Source organism: Chionomys nivalis, chromosome 1 (genome assembly GCF_950005125.1).
Source record: "Chionomys nivalis chromosome 1, mChiNiv1.1, whole genome shotgun sequence".
In the NCBI taxonomy this organism is placed as follows: Eukaryota; Metazoa; Chordata; class Mammalia; order Rodentia; family Cricetidae; genus Chionomys; species Chionomys nivalis.
This window is the reverse complement of record NC_080086.1, coordinates 127,358,694-127,378,281: the sequence shown is the minus strand read 5'-3', so window position 1 is coordinate 127,378,281 and position 19,588 is coordinate 127,358,694. Positions and strand designations below refer to the sequence as shown.

The following is a 19,588-nucleotide window of genomic DNA, read 5'->3' as shown; positions in this document are numbered from 1 at the left end:
TTGCGGTTCCTCTGACACACTTTGGGTTCAGAGTGGGGAGAGGATCTATGTGCAAGATTTGGAGGCGGTGTCCTGAGTTTTGGTTCAAATGTGAATTCTTTTTTTTTTTTTTTTTTTTTTTTTTGAGTGTGCCCGAGGGCTGGATAATCTTGCCTGTAAAACGAGCAGCTTCCCACAACTACTACGCCAGAGACAAGGAATGCCCTAGACAGATCAGGATCCTCTGTGGGGCGGGGCTAAAGCTGGGGGCGGGGCGCTGCGACCGTGAGCGTGCGCCGTCGGGGTGCGCAGGTCTCAGGTAAGGACCTGGCTGTGTGTCCAGGGTCGTCGGGTCCCCAGCGTGGGGCGCGTGGGGTCTTGTGTAACGTTCTTGGGTCGGGGAGGATTCGAGCGTGACTGTCCCGTTGGTGCAGGGGCGCGGGACAGGCGCGAGCGTTTCCGGGTCGCCGAGCGCCGCGGCGCCTGCTGGGACCTGGACCCAGAGTAGGGCCGGGAGCTCGCTTTTGGCGCCGTCCCGGGCAGCAGCCCCAGGGCGCAGCGCTGCTCGCCAGGCCGCCGGCTTCCCTTCCCCGGGGTCCATCCTGGAGGTCACGCCAGGCTGCATCACCTGCGCCCGGCCGGCTTCCCTTACCCGGGTCAACTTTGGAGGACACGCGGGGCTGCTTCCCCTGCGTTTCAGCCTGTGCAAGACGGCCCCGTGGTCTTTGGTCTCCTTGGGCCGTCTTGTCTGGTCAGGTGTGCCCCAATGACTAACGAACTTGATTATTAAGTGGAACCCTCCCCATGGGCCTTGGAATGTAACAAGTCCATCTGTTTTTTAATTTTTTTTTAAAGAAAGTAAGTGTTGCATTACACAGCGTTATTTGAACTATTTGAAACCTTAGCATCGCTCTTTAGCAATCAAAAAAGATTTTGCTCAGATTAAGCTATGGAACAGGCTGCGTAACTGGCAGATCTGCCGTGTCCTCTCCTCGCCTCAGCCCTGGAACATTAAAAACAGCCCTGAGAACTTGGTGCTGAACATGACTGTCCATGATGCAGATTATTGCCCTTTCTGCCCTACCCCCAGTTATATGTGAGTTTATTTGCTTCGTTTTTTTAAAATAAGAGTAATAAAGTTTAAGTCTTTTGGGCCCCGAGTGATCCCATTATTAACTTGAAAAAGGAACATCCGAGGAGGGACACTTGGTAACATAGTCCAAGGCTAATCATCCTTACAATTAATTACCTTCACGCTTAGGTATCTTGAAAGAGAGATAAAAGAAGATGGAGGGACTGGATAACCCCATCATTATTATACAACAGCCCGTCTTAGTATTGCAGACAGTGGGACAATACAGAACGAGATAAAAAGATTAGTGTTTTTTTTTTTTGAAGTTATAGAGAAACAGCAAAAACTTGGCTACTTTCATATATTCAGCAAGTCAAATTTTTATTTGCTGTATACCTTTCTTCAAAGACACTTCCCGATGAGTGCTGGATATTGAACTCGAGACTCCTGCTAAAAGCTCAACAATAACACCCCTTTCTTGATTCATTTTTTCCCATATGGGCGGGGTGGGAGAATTCTTCCAGTTACTCTAGTTTCACCATTCCACCCAGTCAGCTACCTCCTCATGGGCCAGGAACTTGTAGAAAAACTGGAATGGCTTCAAAGGACTGGATTACTGTGGTATCCATGCTAGGCTTGCTGAATCAAAATCTGGGGAGTGGGAAGCAAAGTGCAGACTTAGGGATGCTTTGGGCATGCAGTTGAAGTGTTCCAACACTCAACAGAGACATGCCTAAGGGACAGGACCTGATTAGTTTATGGTCTGGTTTCACATCCATCTAGCAAAGGCACGAACTGTGTACTCACTTAACAGAATAACCTCCCTCTTGTAGGGCGGTTTCCAAAACGGCCTTCAATGCTATTCCTGTTATTAGGTTGTGTTTTAATCCCTAGGTCAGCTAAAAAGTTCATCTAACCTACTTCCCCATTCTGTATCAGAGACAGTAAAAAGCCTTAGTTCCTCCAGTTTTGCTTTCCAAAAAAAGGTTTAAGTCTTCTCAGAATTTCTGTGCTTTTTATCCTGTCTTGGGTTCTTGGTTTATCACATTTCTAAGGCATGGAGAATGGAACCTGTATGGAGGAATTTCTACACCAAATGTACCTAACTTTTGGGTTTCATACATAAAGCACTGAGCTGGGCAGTGGTCGGGCACACCTTTAATCCCAGCACTCAGGGAGCAGAGGCAGGCGGATCTCTGGTGTGGGAAGTCCTTCTGTATATGTGTTGCTTTTATTAGTCAACGAATAAAGAAGCTGGCTTGACCTGTAATAGGGCAGAGTAGCTAGGCAGGGAAAACTAAATTGAATGCTGGGAGAAAGAAGGCAGAGTTCCAAGACGCCATGTAGCTGCCAGAGGGGAAAGATATAAGCTGCCAGTTGGAACCTTGCTGGTAGACCATGAGCCTCGTGGTAAAATATAAAATAATGGAAATGGTTAAATTAAGCTAGCAATACACTTAAGCTATTGGCCAAGCAGTGTTTTAATTAACATAGTTTCTGAGTGATTATTTTGGGAGTCTGGGCTGCTGGGAAACAAACAAGCAGCCTCCTACTACAGATCTCTGTGAGTTCCAGGTCAGGCTCCATAGCTACAGAGAAACTCTGTCTTGAAAAAACCAAAACCAAAAAAAAAAAAAAAAAAAAAAAAAAACCCAACCAAACAAAAAGTACTGAACCTGAGGGTGGGGGTCTTTATAGATGTGGTTACAGAAGTTTAAACATTGTCATTCATGTTGTTAACTTTAGGATGACTCGAACCATGGAACCGCTGGCAAGGAAGATCTTTAAAGGAGTTTTAGTAGCTGAACTTGTGGGTGTTTTTGGAGCTTATTTTTTGTTTAAAAAGATGAACTCGAGCCAAGGTAAACACAGTTCAGTAGTGAATCTTTTCTAGCTGGGTATGTACGAAATGCTCAGTGCATTTCTGGGCAAAATGTTTATTTAGATTGAAGCTATTAGACATTTTTATGGGCGAGGCGCTAGGAGAGCAAGGTGTTATTGTAGGGTAGGCAGCTCACGTCCGACTTGCAGACTAGGAGCCTGGGTTTTGCTGGGGAAGGTAGAACAAATGTCCCTGTTCTGGCTCAGCACGGAATGGCCCTGCAGAAGTGAGCGGATGGAGGCAGCCTGGCCCACATTTTACTTGTTTGGTAATCCCAGGAAGAGGTGATACTGACTCTAGGTCACAGAACTGCTTCTCAGCTTTAGCAGCTGGCACTGAAACCCTTTTCCCTGCTGCTCCTGAATACTGTGGAATAATTTGTTAATTTATCACAGCCCTTGGCTTTTATGATTAGTAATTGTTATTACTTCCTTCTCCAACTAAAGCAGGGAACAGCCCCGGGGTAGTGATTTATCCTCAGAGCTAGTCATTTGTCGTCCTCAAAGTACTTCATTAAGACACTGTGTCCAGGTCGCTACTGATGTTCATAGTCTTTAAAGGAATGAGTATAAAGGCTGTATTTTAAGATGAATGTATTTTATATCTTATTCTACAAGATTTAGTTCTTAAGATTAGCAGAGGGACCTTAATACAAAATTCTAAGACACTAATATACTAAATTGTGGCTCAATATGTTACTAAAATGATTTTTTTTTTAAATGTCAGATTTCAGGCAAACAATGAGCAAGACATTCCCCTTCATCTTGGAAGGTATGTTTTTCTTCAAGTAAAAATTCACGCGCAAAACAGCCTATAAATTCTGTGGTACTTTTACAACTTTGGACTAAATGCCTTTGTGATCAGTTTCCAACACTAGCTGCCTCCTGAGAGCACAGTAAGGACTCACCTAGTTACTTAGGACAGTTACCTCTTGGCTTAATTCTTGTTACTTCTTCTGTTGGACCCCAGGCTTTACAAATGCTGGGCAAACCTTTCATCAGAGTTATATGCCCCGCCCGACAGGAGCCTCAATTCTTTCAATGGTTAAGAACAGATTCCAGAATGAGACCTAGGATGGCGGTGGACATAACCATGGGTAGCTTAAGGCTACTGCTATGAAAGACTTTCCTTAGGCACTGCTTTTCTGTGGAAAGAGCTCATGCCTACCTCATGACAGTTAAGGTTGGACAGGATGCCGTCACACTTACATAAGCAAAGCATCCACAAAGTGCCCCAACAAGCAGCTCATTGCTGTTCGGGGCTTGCACGTGAAAAAGGAGCCCTGCTGCCCCTTTCGTCTTGTTATGGAAGTAGTTTTTCAATATAAGTTTAACTCTTTGTATGATTTTATACATGATAGCATTTTGTTTCTATAGTTTATTACAAATCCATTGAACAGTCTGGAATGTATGGAGTGAGAGAGAAAGATCAAGAAAAGTGGTTGGATAGCAAGAATTAAGGGTGAGTAGAATCTTCATTTATTATTCACTCTGAAGCACTCATTTCCTTTGCCTTTTGGATTTTTGAGGGATTTTCATCTTCCTTTTGAAATTTTTCTTTTTCTTGATGATGCTTTTCACATCTCTGTTGTGCAGCCAATCATCACGCTCAGCTTCCCACTTGAGCTGTTTGAAGCCTTGGAGGGGAGATGAAAGATGAGTCCATGTCACTGTGGGCTCGACTCCCACAGGCAGTCCTCCCCAGCGGGACTGCATCTGAGGGCCGCATGGGCTGTGCTCTCCCACCCCCCTCCCCCGCTGTGGGTGCTCTCCTGTGTTTTCTAACATGAGTATTTGACAAATGAGACAGTATGGAAGGGCTTATACTGAAAAGATTTTTCTTTTCTATTTTTATGAAAAATAGAAACTAATAACATCAGAAATTTAAACATCTTCAAGCATATAAGAGTAAACCTTTAGCCAAGTCAAAATAAAAGACTGACTCTCCAAGAAAAAAATGTTTTGAGTCTGTAGTCTGTTTGTGTGGTTTAAATGTCTTGCTATATGACAAGCAAGTTTTCTGCCACCTAGGGACACCTACAGGGAAATACCAATTAAAACGCTTGACTAACAAACTCAAGGCAACCTGGTAGTGTACACTTATAATCCTATTGCTTGCAAGGTGGAGAATCAAGCTCTCAAGGCCAGCCTGAGCTACTGAGTGAGTTTAATGATGCCTGGGTCATACCACACCCTATGGGGCGGGGGGGTAGGGAGTGGATCAATTTACTTACTTGCATTGTCTTTGTTAGCCATGGCGTTCATGCCAATATTATCAAACTTGGATCCCATGTTTTCATCCAACAGATGGCCAAACTTGAAAGGGAGAAAAAAAAAAAAAGAAACAGTGAGGAAGGTTAGGAGAAAACTTGAAAAGACTGTAAACAGCTACTCTCCAGTCATCACATTAGCTACCTCCTCAGCAGAGACAAACAGGCTGGAGTCATCGAATCCTTTCTTCTTTTTCTTTGATCCTAAAAAGAAAATTGTGTGTAGGTTATTCAAAGTGTGTGCCTATTTTTCAGATTTGGTTGCTGTTCAGGATTTATCTTCAGAAGAAACCAACAGTATCGCTCAGGATTAAAATTCCACAGGTGACACCGATGGAGTTCGTAATATGTGAAGCAAACTATACATTATAATTCAGGTCTTACTCTTTGGACTTGAAAGACTGACAATATGTTTATTGCACTATCAATAAATGTTTGTGTATGCTACTGAAAATAAAATATCTAATAAAACTCACCTATAGTTTAATCTATAAACCTTTCAAGGAAGTTAAAGTGTGGAAGAGTTAGCGCCCGCATATAACTGGACTCTATAAGCACGACTGCAAACGCCATCTGGAGACACTTACTGTGAGAGGAAGGGCCACACACCGGGATGCTCGTGAGAGACAGGCTCTCGTGTAAACCATCACCCACCTTTCTTGGCTGGGGAGGTGGTTTAACGGGCACACTAGCCTTAAAAGTGTGTCGGTCAGGGTCCAGATCTCTAGAAGCCTTGTAAAAACCTACTGCAGTGGCTGTAATCTCAGTGATGGTGAGGTAGGAGGCAGAGACAGGATCTCCTGGAGCAGTTAGCCTGTCCTATCTGGTGAAATCCCAAGCCTACGAAAAACCTTTGTCTTAAACAGAAGGTGGAAGATGCCTGACGACTGATACTTTTAAGAAAAAAACCTTTTAAATGGTATCAAACCAACTTTTAAACATGTATTTCCCCAAATAGTAACTGATAATACTTTTCATGTGGCAGATGCTATGATTTGAAGAGATTTTTCTTACCTTGAAATGACCCAGCAAAGTCAATATTATCTTCATTCTTTCTCTTGCTTTTTTTAGTACTGGCTTTGGAGTTGACATCATCAAATTCTGTTACCCAAGAAAGTTTACTATTAAGCCATTTTAAAAATAAGCCTGGAAAATACCAATTCAATGTATGCTACAGTCTAGTACAACAGTGAGGCCTGGTATGTCTGTTCCATGTGGGTTCACAGCTCTCCAGTCCCAACAGAATGGGCCTGGAGGATACAGGATGCCCCAGTCTCTAAGAGTGCCTGATATAGTTTGCAAGTTTACTCAATGGCCATTAGTAAGACCAAACACTTCCGTAAATAAGAAACATTTGCTGCTGAGGTCCAGAAGATGCAAAGCAGGGCACACTAGAGGGCGGTGAAAGGACAAGAGGAACCGCAGCCCAGACACAGCTGTGCCGCTCCCCTACATCTGTAGTTTACATTATTCACCTGTTCCACACGTGCTATAGGACTATATGAATAGTGACTTTTGGGGGGTAAAAAGCTCATCACTCTTCCTTTTCTTCTTCGGGAGTGCTGAGGCTCCAAACTGGACCTCACACAGTCTAGGAAGCACTCTACCACTGAGCCACACCACCAGCCCCGTATACTAATGTCAAACAGAGGCCACAATACAGCTCAATTGAAACTGTTACAGAGATGTTGTTGGTTAAAGTTAAAATTCAACACTGACATGTGTCTTACTTAGATATAGAAACCTATATTTAAAAAAAAAAAACCTGTATTTGTCTAGGAATTAACAAGAAAGCTATGTAATTTGTGGTTTATTTATTTTTTGTTTTTCAAAAACATTCTCTGTGTAGCCCTGGCTGGCCTCGAACTCCCAGAGATCCACTTGCCTCTACCTCCTAAGAGCTGGGATTAAAGGTGTGCGCCACCACCCCTTGGCAGGTTATTTATTTTTAAACGTATACTGGATTACCTTCAATTTCATCATCTGACACATCCATGAATGTTCCTCCACCTTCATCAATTTCGAAGTCTTCATCATTCATACTTCCCAGGGAAACTTCATCATCATCCAGGTCACCAACCTCATCGTCACTACTCTCGGAATCTTCCAAGTTCTCCTTAGTTCCTTTCGTTTTTTTCATATTGCTAGAAAAACAAACAAACAAACTCCACACTTGTAAAGGAAGGCAGGGTTTTCTAAAGTGTGCTCAGAGGCTAGAGAGATGGCTCAGCGGTTAAGAGCACTGACTGCTCTTCCAGAGGACCCGGGTTCAAGTCCCAGCACCCACATGTCAGCTCACAACTGTCTGAAGATCCAGTTGCAGGGGATCTGACACCTTCACACCAATGTACATAAAATAAAGTTAAATAAACCATAAGAAATATTTTAAAAAAATAAAGTGTGCTCAGGACACTAAGATATACTGTTCAACTATGTAAAAGAATTACAGACTGTTCAAAGCATTCTAAAGTTCCAAAGGAAAAGTCTCTAGCCCAGGTGAATTTCCCCTTATGGATCAAGTAATTTCTATGGTCTCCTGTTCTAATGAGCAATAATTTAGGAAATACTGGGAAAACAGGAAAGAGAAGGTTGAGTTTTACCTGGCAAAATCAATATCGTCCTTCCCAGGCGTGAAGCAGTTATCGTCTTCCAATGTATCTGCCCGAGAACAATATACAAATTATAAGAGAGCAAAGGACAGAGTGATACACATTATACCCCGTCAACTGTGAGGGCAAGTCAGCACGTCACAACAGCAGAATGCTGTCATTAGCACTCTGCCGGTGGGTCTCACATAGACCTAGGAGCTCAATGAAATCTCTAAAATGACAAAAAGATGACTTTCGTGTTTACTTTTTTACTAAGCATAGATAGGATGTGACGGTGACACCATTTCACTTGATTACATTTCAGTTAAAAATTCTCAAGCTCTATGAGTTATAAAGATGAAAACGATCAAGCAGCAGACCATTGCTACTAACAAAATTAGGAGATTATGAACAATAAATAGTCTGTTTCATCACAGACTTGGTCTTAGGAAGGAAACACTCTTCTTGCAAATAGAATTTTTTTACACATTGTTCAAAGCATAATATATTTTCCAAGAATAAAATATGAGCAAGTTACTACATGCTATTTCTCCTTCCACTATAATCTGCAGATCAATGATTTCTAAAAACTAAGTTCACCAATGTTCTACATTTTATTAATAGTAATACTTTTATAAATTGAGTCAACACAAACAAATTACCAATCATCTTTTCAAATTCTTCGTCATCAACATCTTCTATGCTGTTTTCATCTGCACTGCGCTTCTGTTTCTCTTTAACAACCGCAGCTTTCTTATAATACCTAAGTAGAATGCATATTACATATCTGTAATTCATGACTAAAGACGAATAACTCTAAAAGTGTGTTACTGGATACTCAAATGAGTCAAATTTGTATTCAATATAAAAAGTGTTTTGAGTTAAACAAAACAGCTTTAAAGTTCTGAAATGTGAAGCCTAATCATTTGCTTTACAGGGTCTCACCACGTAACCTAGGCTGACTTGCACAGACAATCCTCCCGCCTTTACCCTGAGTGCAGGGTTTACAGCTATCAGCCGCCATGCCCTGAGTGCAGGGGTTACAGCTCTCGGCCGCCATGCCCTGAGTGCAGGGGTTACAGCTCTCGGCCGCCATGCCCTGACTGCAGGGGTTACAGCTCTCGGCCGCCATGCCCTTTTCAAGCTGGTTCTTCAAACTCATCTTTGTGGCATCAGAGGGTAAAGGTGTATGTAGAATGTTGCCTAGCATGAACAAGGCCTTGAATCTGATCCCCACAACCCACAAGCAATAACTTCAACACTCATTGTCTAAGCATGAGAATAGAGTGGTTCCATGTGACCTCAAATCCTAACAGTTCATCAGCTCACCCACGTCACAGTAAACCCAACATTTCCCAGATGGCATCACACCCACTGTGAAATTATTCACACTTAAGTTTTTTTTAAGAGCAATTTAAATTTAACTAACTAGTCAACCAGATAAAGACACTAAAAGCAGCAGCAGTGATTTCTGAGCTCACTATAGCTTCACAGTGCACTTCATCAGTTCTACCTGAAGAGTCAAGGTCCAGATAATGACTCCCGAGTTACTGCTGTACTAAACTCACACAGATGAAGGCTATGAAGGAATCACTACTTAATACGAAAAAGAATCCAGGTGTGATAGCATGTTTATAATCATGTTTGGGAGATGGAGGCAGGAGGATCACAAGTTGGAAGCCAGTTTAGGCAATACAGTTCCAAAGAAACAAAAGCCTAAAGTTTCACAAAGTCAGATTCAGAAACCAAATTTATATACTCCATTATTAAAATCCTCAAGCTGACCAATTTCACTAAGATTTTGAGGAGTAGCAGAATCAGTAAATTTCCTTTTAAAAGAAATGGACATATAACCTGATCTTTTCATAATTGTCCAATATCAATAAAGCACTGTCTGCATCCAATATTAACATTCAGACATTCCCCAAGGATGCTGTACTACCTTACCTGTAGAAAAACACTTCATCCACTGGGATCTGGCTTTCTTCTTTTGCAAGGAACTCTCTACTATTCACTGTAGAAACAAGACATTTTATTATGACCATTTCCCTGTGCCGCTCAAGCTCTCGGGCTACCTCTAACACACGGGCAGTGTGAAACCTTAAAAAGAAGACATGGAAGGAGGTCCAGCAGTGCAGTAGGGAGGAACAGGCAAAGCCGGGCGGTGGAGACACTAACAGAATTCAAGAGTGTAAGGTTTTTCTATAGAACTAAAATTTCTGACTTGATTTGAAGATTAGGCTTACAATTCTCATTTCCTGAGCAATCCTATCAACATTTCTAGACTTCTGAGACGTTGGTGGGAAATAACTAGAACTTCTATGGTAATCCTAATTTCTGAGCAAGATGAGGGCGAGACGTGGCATGTGAAGAAATGTCCTCTCTAAACAGAGAAGATCGGTACCAAATACAGGACACCACCCACACCGACAACGCTCCGTGTGGAAAAGTCAGCTGGGCATTTTTGTTTTCCTCAGCCAGTACTAGGAGAGTCTGAGATGGTCTGAACTGCGGCTGATATGAATTATACATGCGGGTTACTGACAGAGCTATGTGATAAGAGCAAGACAGAACGGTGAACTGTTAAGGCTGGGGAATGGCTGTCAGAGGGTTGCGAATTTTATTCACTTTGGATATGCTTGAACTTTTTAATATGATAAAGTGAGTCAAAGAATATAATTTGTGCTGCACTATCTTTTGTAACCTTTTGGTTTCAAGTGCCCCGGCTCAGTGCTTACCTGCAAGATTACGGACGTCCTTTATAAAATGCTTCCTTTTCGGCTGCATCACGACACTGTCAGTATTTTCTGGAATGTAAATCACGGCAGTCTGATGTAGTTGTATATTAATTCACTCACTAAACCAAAGTTTTTAACTGGAAGCATACCTTTGCCTTTGTGTAGCTTTGGGTTTCGGTATACAAATCGATCCAAGAACCTCATGAGTGTGAAATCCTGTAGTGGGTCCCCTGAATATTGAATAAAATTTCCCTGAAAGGTGGGAAAATGGGGAAGTTTACGGGTCTAGTAAAGAAATAAATAAACAGCCCACATATCCAAATAAGAAATCCAGGAAAGCACAAGCTGCAGTTCTTCACATCCGAGGCGCATAGGAACAATAACCCTTCAGATATTCTTCTCATTACACCATACCAAGATACTAAGCACACACACATTCTCTTATGTGCTGGTAGTGTTATAGGTAGTATTTATAATGTAGACTATGTAAGCATGATGAGACCCAAACGCTGAAAAAGTCAGCCAGAGATCAGAGAACAACCTTCTCCAGAAGGGCCAGTTCTTGGCAAGTAGCTGCAGGGGCAGAGCAGGAAGTTCTCTGTCGTTGTTCTCTGTATTAAACAAGTCATTGGTCCTCAACAATGGCAGAAAATATCAGATTCTACACGTCGGGGAAACTGTGCCATCAATTACTGATGATCAAAACTACAATACTCACATATTTTAAAGAGTATTTTAGACTCACCTCAAGGATAGTCTTAGCAAAAAGGGCCACAGAAGGGTGGAAATGCTCAGATAACTATAAAGAAAAATGTGAATGTCATTAATTCTATGGTCAATATTTAGCAAAATTACAGGTTATTTGAGAAAAATCTAGGGAAGTGAAACTTAACCTAATACATAAAAAAGTGATTCTCAAACATTTTGGTTTCCAAACCACATGTACACTTAAAAATCTGAGATTTTAAGAGCTTCCACCTAAGTGGGTTATTTTTACATTTACTTTATTAGAAATTACAACAGGAAATTTTTAAATGCTTATAGTTCAATAAAATTAATAAATCCAGGGGCCGGAAAGATGGCTTAGCAGGTTAGAGTGGCTGATGCTCTCTCTGGCAGAGGTCCTGGGCTCACGTCCCAGCACCCACATGGCTGGTGGCTCATTACTGCCTGTAACTCCAGTTCCTTCTGGCTTCCTTGGGAACCAGGTATGCACGTAGGTAGACTTATATACATGCAAGCAAAATACTCATGCATAAAATGAAATAATACATAACACACCCACTAGATATTTATGTAAACATGTTCATGAAAAATAAGTATTTTTTTTTCAGAACAAAAATTATAAAATTAAGCATTAACTCATTATGGAACTAACAGTTAACTACTATTTTTGTGTTTACTAAGTAGAACAAAATGCATTTTAAAATCTTTTCCTGAATTCCACTATTTGAACATATATGAAGAGAATCTAGCCTCAAACAGATCTATGGTTAAAAATGAATTTATCAGCTCTTTCACCTGCATGTAGATTTCCTTCTGGGATGTTATACTGAAAGGGAGAGTAACTGCAGAGTAGAATCAGCCATACCAACTGGCCTTGGGCATTTGTTACTTAAGTTAGCTGGTCTACCAAGAACGTAGACCTTACCTACATATGAATGCGCAACACTGTACACTGGTCATTTGAAAAACACTGGATGAGTTGGCAGTTTCTTCAAGCTACACAAAATTCCACTGTTGGTGTAATCACTAATTTTATCAGCAAACTTTGTACAGAGGTTTTATCCCATGGGATTACTTGTGGGAACCTAACGTTTCATCTTTGTGAGAGTGAATTCTGTCACTTACAACAAATACTATTAGTTGTTTTCCCTGAAGCAAAAAACAAAAAAAAACCAATTACTTCATTTACAGGCAAATGTGTCTCAGAGTACAAGTCAGTCTATCAGGAAGCAGCTACAAGGGACAGGAACACCTGACCACGATCTACCTTGAACACAGTTTGACCTTCACCCTTAGGTGCACAGCAGGAGTGGGTAGCCATATACACAGGGAACACTGGCATGTATTTCAGGTCAAGAAAATGAAAGCCATACTTGCTTTATTATTCTCACGTGATACTGGCTTTCCCCCTTCCCTTTATACTACAAGTACAAGCAGAGAAAAATATAACGAAATTTAATGGCTACAAACATAGCTGGGTGTCACCATCTTTAACTATCAGGGCACTAGCAGTGCACCCCATCTTCTGTTTGTATCACCTGTGCTACAGTTAGCGTATTGACAAAGAAAATGACACCCTGTTATTACCAGGACAGTAGCTGTGATCTCAGGGCCTCAATGGAGTGGTGTGAGGCTCTGTGGTCACATTGCAAGGATTAGGTGCAATGCAACAGTCTATGCTCTTAATTGTAAGCCAGGTATGGCATTTTTATTTACATGCCTATCAGTTAGACGTTTCTGTAAAATAAACATACAACACTGTATTTTGTCCATGTGAAATTTCACATTAATTCTATCACTTGCAAGAAAAGTTTCAATGTGTTATAAGGCATGAAAGCAAGATTATGTGCCACAAACAAATTAAAAGGTAGACGGCATTATCTTACCTTTCTGAGCTCCCAAAGACTTGTGTTTTCAGCTCCGCAGAACAGAGGATTTCTACTGAATGGATCGTATGTCTTTAACAGCTTGCTACCTAAGAATAAAGTATTTTTGAAATGCTGTACTCCTAGCTGAACAAGACACTTCAAACAATTATAACCAACATTCTCACAGACAGACCAATCTTCAAAACTGTTAGTAGTTCAGTAATCTAATCTTAGATTAAAAAATGCAAAGTCTCGCTGGGCGGTGGTAGCGCAGGCCTTTAATCCCAGCACTCGGGAGGCAGAGGCAGGCGGATCTCTGGGAGTTCGAGGCCAGCCTGGTCTACAAGAGCTAGTTCCAGGACAGGAACCAAAAGCTACAGAGAAACCCTGACTGAAAATAAAAATAAATAAATAAATAAATAAATAAATAAAAAATGCAAAGTCTCTAAACTTTGTAACATGCTGGCCCCGATTGCAGAATGATCAATCTCCACAGTAGTCTTTAAGCAGCCAGAGAAAGTGCTAAGAAAACAAAGTCATGAGCAGTAAGATGGAAATAAAGACCTGCAGGGACAAGTCTAGCATACTTTAGTGCTGCAGTTTTCCGAGTCCTCGCTACTAAACTACATTCAGGAATCTTCTTCTTGGAATAGATTTGCATGTTTGCAGAAACCCAGAGATAAAAGAGATTAAATATTCCTTTTCTATTCTACTTTTATTTATTGTATGTGTGGTGTGTGTATGAGTGTGCAAGTGCCACTGGATGTGGAGACCAGAAGACAATTTTCAGAAGCCAGGTCTCCTTCCAGTACAAAATGTGCGTCCCAGGGATTGGAATTAGGCCATAAGGCATGGCAGCAAATGCCTTTCCCTTTCCTTAGTGAGTTATCTCACTGGCCCTAGAAATTAACATTTTAGGCATGATTTTTGAAATACACTATTAATTGTGTAGCCCTAACACATGCTCACCATCCTCATAAAGGATGACAGTTTGAGCTTTAAATATGTAAATCCTTTTAAGAACCTTCCTGACAACTACCAGCATCTCTTTAATATATCTGGAACAGAAATTTAAAGCTGAATTACTTTAGCCATGAACCACCCCCACCCCTCAAAAAAAAAAAAAATCTAAAGAAATGAGTCTGGCACTGTTTTCTTCAGTCCAAGGCTAGGGTTTTTCTTTTTGGACTCAGATAAAAAGAATGTATCCCTAAGTTTTCTCTTGGCTCTAATATTCTATTAACAGACTTCTCTTCCTCTGGTGTGCATGTACAGATAGAAATCACTCTAAGGCTTCTATTTCCCACAAAGTTTTCTATCATAAAACTTTGCTTTAAAGGGCTTGAGAGGTGGCTGCTCTTCCAGGGGACCTGGGTTCTATTCCCAGCACCTACAACTGCCTGCAATTCCAGTTTCAGGGTATCCACTGCTTTCTTCTCACTTCCTCCTGGTCAGTAGGCATGCATGTGTGCAAAGACATATATACTAAAGGTTAAACACACAAACACATGAAATAAAACATTTAAAACAAAACCTTGCTTAAAGAAACTGCAAAGGGTGAATATCATGGCCACAAAAAAAAAAAAAATCGAGAAAGGTCAAAGAGATCGGATCAACTACAGTTCCATTCAGAAATCCAACCTCTCGTGAGCCACGCATGGGCGTCTGCATGTGCTCTGCCTGAGGGGCCTCACTGGCATAAACTCCCATTTAAAACTGGAAGAAATGACTCACAGGGCATCGAGCATTTCATTGTTTTGTCCACCTAATTTCCACAGCTCTAAAAGGCATCTGCTTTGATTTCAAATATTTATTTAAATCATGTAGTTCTGTTAATAAAAATTATCTGTAATTTTCTACTATTAAAATTTTATGGTTGCAAATGTAGTTCAGCCATATAATGCTTGCTCAGCACACCCAAAGTCTATGGGTTCCACCTCCAGCATATTCTCTCTCTCTCTCTCTCTCTCTCTCTCTCTCTCTCTCTCTCTCTCTCTCTCACTCACACACACACACACACACACACACACACACAAAAGCATGCGCACTCGCTCGACTATGAAGGTGAAAGGAAACTTATTCCTTCATTTAGCTAAAGCCCCTCACCCTTCAGGTTGTCAAAGTGTACCCAGGAAGCGGTCTTGGGTTTCTCGGCTTCTGTGCTGCTCGCAGTCCCGGTGTCTTCGGCTCCGACTTCGTTCACTGCATCAACTGCTGTTTCTTTGTCTGCGTCAGTAAACTTTTCTACATCACTGTCATCTCCCACGTCAACAAAGTTTTCTTCATCAGATTCCTAACAAAATGGGTCAAGGGCTGTTAACTAACAGGAGCCGCAGCGAAGCCGCATTCATCTATGTGATGTAGTCTCAGAGAAGACTCACTCGCGGCAATTCTGGTAATGTGTGAAAACACCAGCCAAGAAAAACCAAGGTCAGAATGCTGCTCAAAATGAAAAGGAAGATTATATTCTTTCTTCCTAAACACAAGAGAACCAGATTCTGAACCAGAGTTTAGAACTGAGCCCTCAAATATTTTCTGTGTTGTAAATAATAGGGGCAGGTGTTAATACTATTTATTTCCCTTCCTTTCTTTTTTCTGAGACACTGTTTCTCTGTATCTTGGAGCCTGTCCTGGAACTAGCTCTTGTAGACCAGGCTGGACTTGAACTCACAGAGCTCCCTCTGTTTGCCTCTGCCTCCCGAGTGCTGGGATTAAAGGTGTGCACCACCACGGCATGGCTTTTATTTCCATTTCATAACTGAGGAAACATGCTGAAAAGATCTATTTGCTTTATAATCACCCATAACTACCTCATATGATTGCAATTTCTATTGTAGTGCAGCTTACTACGCAATAAATAGGGGAGTCAAGCAACCTGCCCTTCTAGCTAGCTGTACACCAGGCAGTGAAATTTAGCTCTGTCCAGTTCTAGAACTCATACTTTCTCCAGAGAAATGACGTTACCATCAGTAAAGAAAAGCACCCCCTACGCCAGCACCCCCCAGGGTCAAGAAGCAGTAAAAACCATACCGGATGATCATCTAGTTGGCTTCTTAAATCTGGTTTTGCTTTAAGGATCTCTGACACAAGATACAGGGCTCCGCAGATGAAGGGCGGCATCTGAGTGCAGGTAACCTGAAGCAATCGTTTCACAAAGGCCTTCACCCGGCGCAATATGATGTCCGCTTTCAGAGACTTGTAGATGAGGTTAAGAAACATTGCTTGCTTAGAACATGTTGTCAACCCTGGATCCAACATCTTTCTGTAACATGAAACCAAGGTCAAACGTTCAATCGTAGGATCATCTTCACATCCAGGGGTCACAGTTTAGAGACTTCATGACCAACTGTAACAATTTCATCTTCGTTAGGGATAAATTTCTTGCTTATGTTAGAATATGAGACTATTAATTTCTGCCTTCTCAGATAAAATGCAAATCAATGACCCCAAGAGAAAGAACACAAAGGAGAGAAGTCATGAGCCCCTTGTTTTGTGACTGTTCTCTAATTGTCATACCTAATTGTGTAGTTTTTATGTAGATAAGAGCCCCACCTGAAAGGTTAACAGAAGCCAAATAATAAAATCTGATACTCATTCAATCTGCTTTTAATTAGTTCTTGGAAGGCAGAGGCAGGCCGCTCTCATGGAGTTCTAGGCTAGCCTGAATTCATAGCAAATTCAAGGCAAGTCAGGGCTATACAGCAGGTTTCCACACATTCATACACCACAATGCTATGCGCTTACCTGTATAATGCTGTATAAAACCGATCGGATAGCGTCTGCTGAGAATTCATTACTTGGAAAAGCAGCATTAAAGCCTGCACACTGGTACTGAAATTTACAACATGCAACACTTTGAATAAAGTGTCCACCTGCTCCCTCACTCTGTCGTCACCCGTCTGGGAATAAGGATATGCCCTGTTTACTCCTGTTAAAATGGCGCTGAGCATTTTTGATTCAATGTCTTTCTTCTTGATACAAGTCCGAAAGAAACAAAAATAAAGAGTTATCAATTTGTTAGCCAACTCACTTTCTTCATGGGAGAGGACCATTTGGTTTAAAAAGCAAATCGCATAATACTGAGCTTTGGCGCTGATATTGGAGCGAAAGAGCAGCCGTTCTATTTCTCCGCACACGACGCCCTTCATGTTGGGATGCTTCCGCAGTAACACCTCTAACAGATGGGACGCTTTGGTGGCGATCCTGTTCTGAGGGTCTCCCAGCTTGTTTACCACCTGAACCAGAAGAGCCTTCTCCTCCTCAGGCTTATCGCAAAGCAGCTCGTGAGCAGCCACGAGGGCCCGGGTCCGAGTGGTGACCAGGGAATCGTGACTTAGAGTTTCTAGGACCTGCACGAACTCCGCTACTAGCTGCTTCAGCTGGTGTTCGTAATACCACAGGATGAGTCTTCGATCTCTCGAGTCCTTGTTGCCGCTGGACAGCTCCTCCAGTCTGTGCAAAGGATGCTGGCTGAAGGCTCGCAGCTTCCGACTGTCCGGCAGCAGGTCTGTAATGAGTAGCTCCTTGAATGTATCCAAAGCCTGCAGGCACTGCTGCTTGCTGCCCTTCTTCTTCACAAGGCTCAGGAGGGTTTCCACAAACTGGAGCGTGTGAACAGCATCATCCTGGATCAGAAGGATCATGGCTGCCATCCTGTCACCTAGTGTCCCTGAAGACACAATTGCCTTCATCCAGGTGGAAGAGCCTCCCTTTTGATTACTTGTCTTATTTTTGAATAAGCTGACTTCATGCTCATACAGCTTCTGGGCCAGAGCTTTGTATTTAGCCACCACATCGCGAGGCTGGGGTTCCAAAGAGCAGTCATTGCTGTACTCCATGTCATACCACTTGCCTCCAGGCTTCAGTAACAACGTTTGCCGCTCAAGAAATTCGAACACATTGGGTTGTTTATCTTTCTTGAGTGTAGGGATAGTACTGCTATCAGAATGCTGTTCTGGTACATTCTGACTTTTCACCTTCTTTTCTGATGTATTTTTACGTTCTATTGCTTTTTGTTTTTTATTTTCTACCTTCTGTATTTTTGCTTCCTTTTTGCTGTCATTTTCTTTTTCATCTGGTTCATCCTCTTCAATCAAAGACTTTGCGTATTTGGCCAAGTTAAGATTTTGGATAAATGCCTCCAATTCGCCTTGCTGAAGATCGTCAATTGTTCCTTTTTTGCCTCCATCCACTACTTCCTCATTTTCGTCCAAAGTAGCCAGCATAAGGTAATCTTGCTGCAGAAACAGAAAAAACATTAAAACTATACCACAAACCCAGAACTGCAGTAAGAACTTCATCACATTTGAATTAATACACCACTGCCTGGGAAAGTCACAACCAACAAGAAAGTGTGCCGAGGACATGTAGACTATAGGAAAAGAAGGTTCTCAGAGAAAAGATGCTCACTCTGACAGCCACAGAAATCCAATGAAAATTGCAAGGACACATGCATTTGTAACGTATTAGGTGAGCAAAGGCAAAAGTTTATGTGAGAGGGCATGGGGTGGTTCAGCAGGTCAAGCCCTTGCCAAGCAAGCACAGCAACCAGAGTTCGATTCCCGGAATCCACATAAAGGAGAGAATTGACTCCACAACGTTGTCCTTTGATTTCCATACACGAGTACCAACGAACATACAGCACTCCCTCCATTAATAAAAAAACCACTTTATGAGTAGCATACGTACGAAAAGGCGCTTTCATCAAAGTCTACTGTAAACTTGTAGGTCCTTTTGGCAACTTCAATCCAACCGATAAGGCATTTCTCTTTTAACCCGACAGATTCGGATTAGGCATACTCTAGCATTTCAAAATTAAGTCCACGAGGTTGGGACAAGTAAGTTTTCTCCTACCTGACGGGCGTGACGGTTACGCCACGCTAATAACAAGCTCGCCCACATGTCAAGGAAGCATAGGCCGGGCGGTGGTGGCGCACGCCTTTAATCCCAGTACTCGGTACTCGGGAGGCAGCGGCAGGCGGATCTCTGTGAGTTCGAGGCCAGCCTGGTCTACAAGAGCTAGTTCCAGGACAGACTCCAAAGCCACAGAGAAACTGTCCCGAGAACCCCCCCCCCCCAAAAAAGGTATAAACCCAGGAGAAAACATGCAATCAGGCTACTTTTATTCCACCGAAGAGCAGCTAAAGACGTGGGAAGCGCTCAGAACAAGTCGGAGGCTGGGCTGCGGGTCCCACACTCCCGGCTGCCGTGCGCATCCACTTCCCCGGAGCCTGCGGCCGGTACCTTGGTGCCTCCGAGGCGTAACACCTCCTCCAGAGAGAAGCCATCCTTGGCCTCATCGCTATCCTCCTCGTCTTCCTCCTCCGGATCTTCTGTCACCGCTTTGGGTCGCCAGGGCTGCTTGGCGTGGAACTCTAAAGGTTCCCGGCCCGCCGACATCGCTGGCAGAACACGCGAGCGCAGCTCTCAACTCACTGTCCCTTTCCGGTGACGCACTTCCGTGTCA

At 42.4% G+C, this 19,588-nt stretch overlaps 2 protein-coding genes across 2 annotated transcripts; one reads left to right on the top strand and one right to left on the bottom strand.

The window, feature by feature from the left end:
• Positions 1 to 253: 253 nt before the first annotated feature.
• On the top strand, positions 254 to 5,703 carry Cebpzos (CEBPZ opposite strand). The gene is made up of 5 exons (XM_057780141.1): positions 254 to 298; positions 2,798 to 2,913; positions 3,660 to 3,704; positions 4,310 to 4,394; positions 5,458 to 5,703. Exons 2-4 carry the CDS (start codon positions 2,799 to 2,801, stop codon positions 4,390 to 4,392), a joined length of 243 nt encoding a protein of 80 aa, XP_057636124.1. The 5' UTR covers positions 254 to 298; position 2,798; the 3' UTR covers positions 4,393 to 4,394; positions 5,458 to 5,703.
• Cebpz (CCAAT enhancer binding protein zeta) lies at positions 4,280 to 19,557 on the bottom strand. Its single transcript, XM_057780129.1, has 16 exons — positions 19,366 to 19,557; positions 16,867 to 18,359; positions 16,153 to 16,384; positions 15,229 to 15,415; positions 13,141 to 13,229; positions 11,274 to 11,327; positions 10,678 to 10,780; positions 10,529 to 10,597; positions 9,738 to 9,804; positions 8,453 to 8,553; positions 7,803 to 7,860; positions 7,171 to 7,346; positions 6,217 to 6,303; positions 5,348 to 5,406; positions 5,167 to 5,248; positions 4,280 to 4,569 (listed from the first exon to the last, which is right to left on the bottom strand). Exons 1-16 carry the CDS (start codon positions 19,519 to 19,521, stop codon positions 4,433 to 4,435), a joined length of 3,150 nt encoding a protein of 1,049 aa, XP_057636112.1. The 5' UTR covers positions 19,522 to 19,557; the 3' UTR covers positions 4,280 to 4,432.
• Between the last annotated feature and the right edge of the window lie 31 nt (positions 19,558 to 19,588).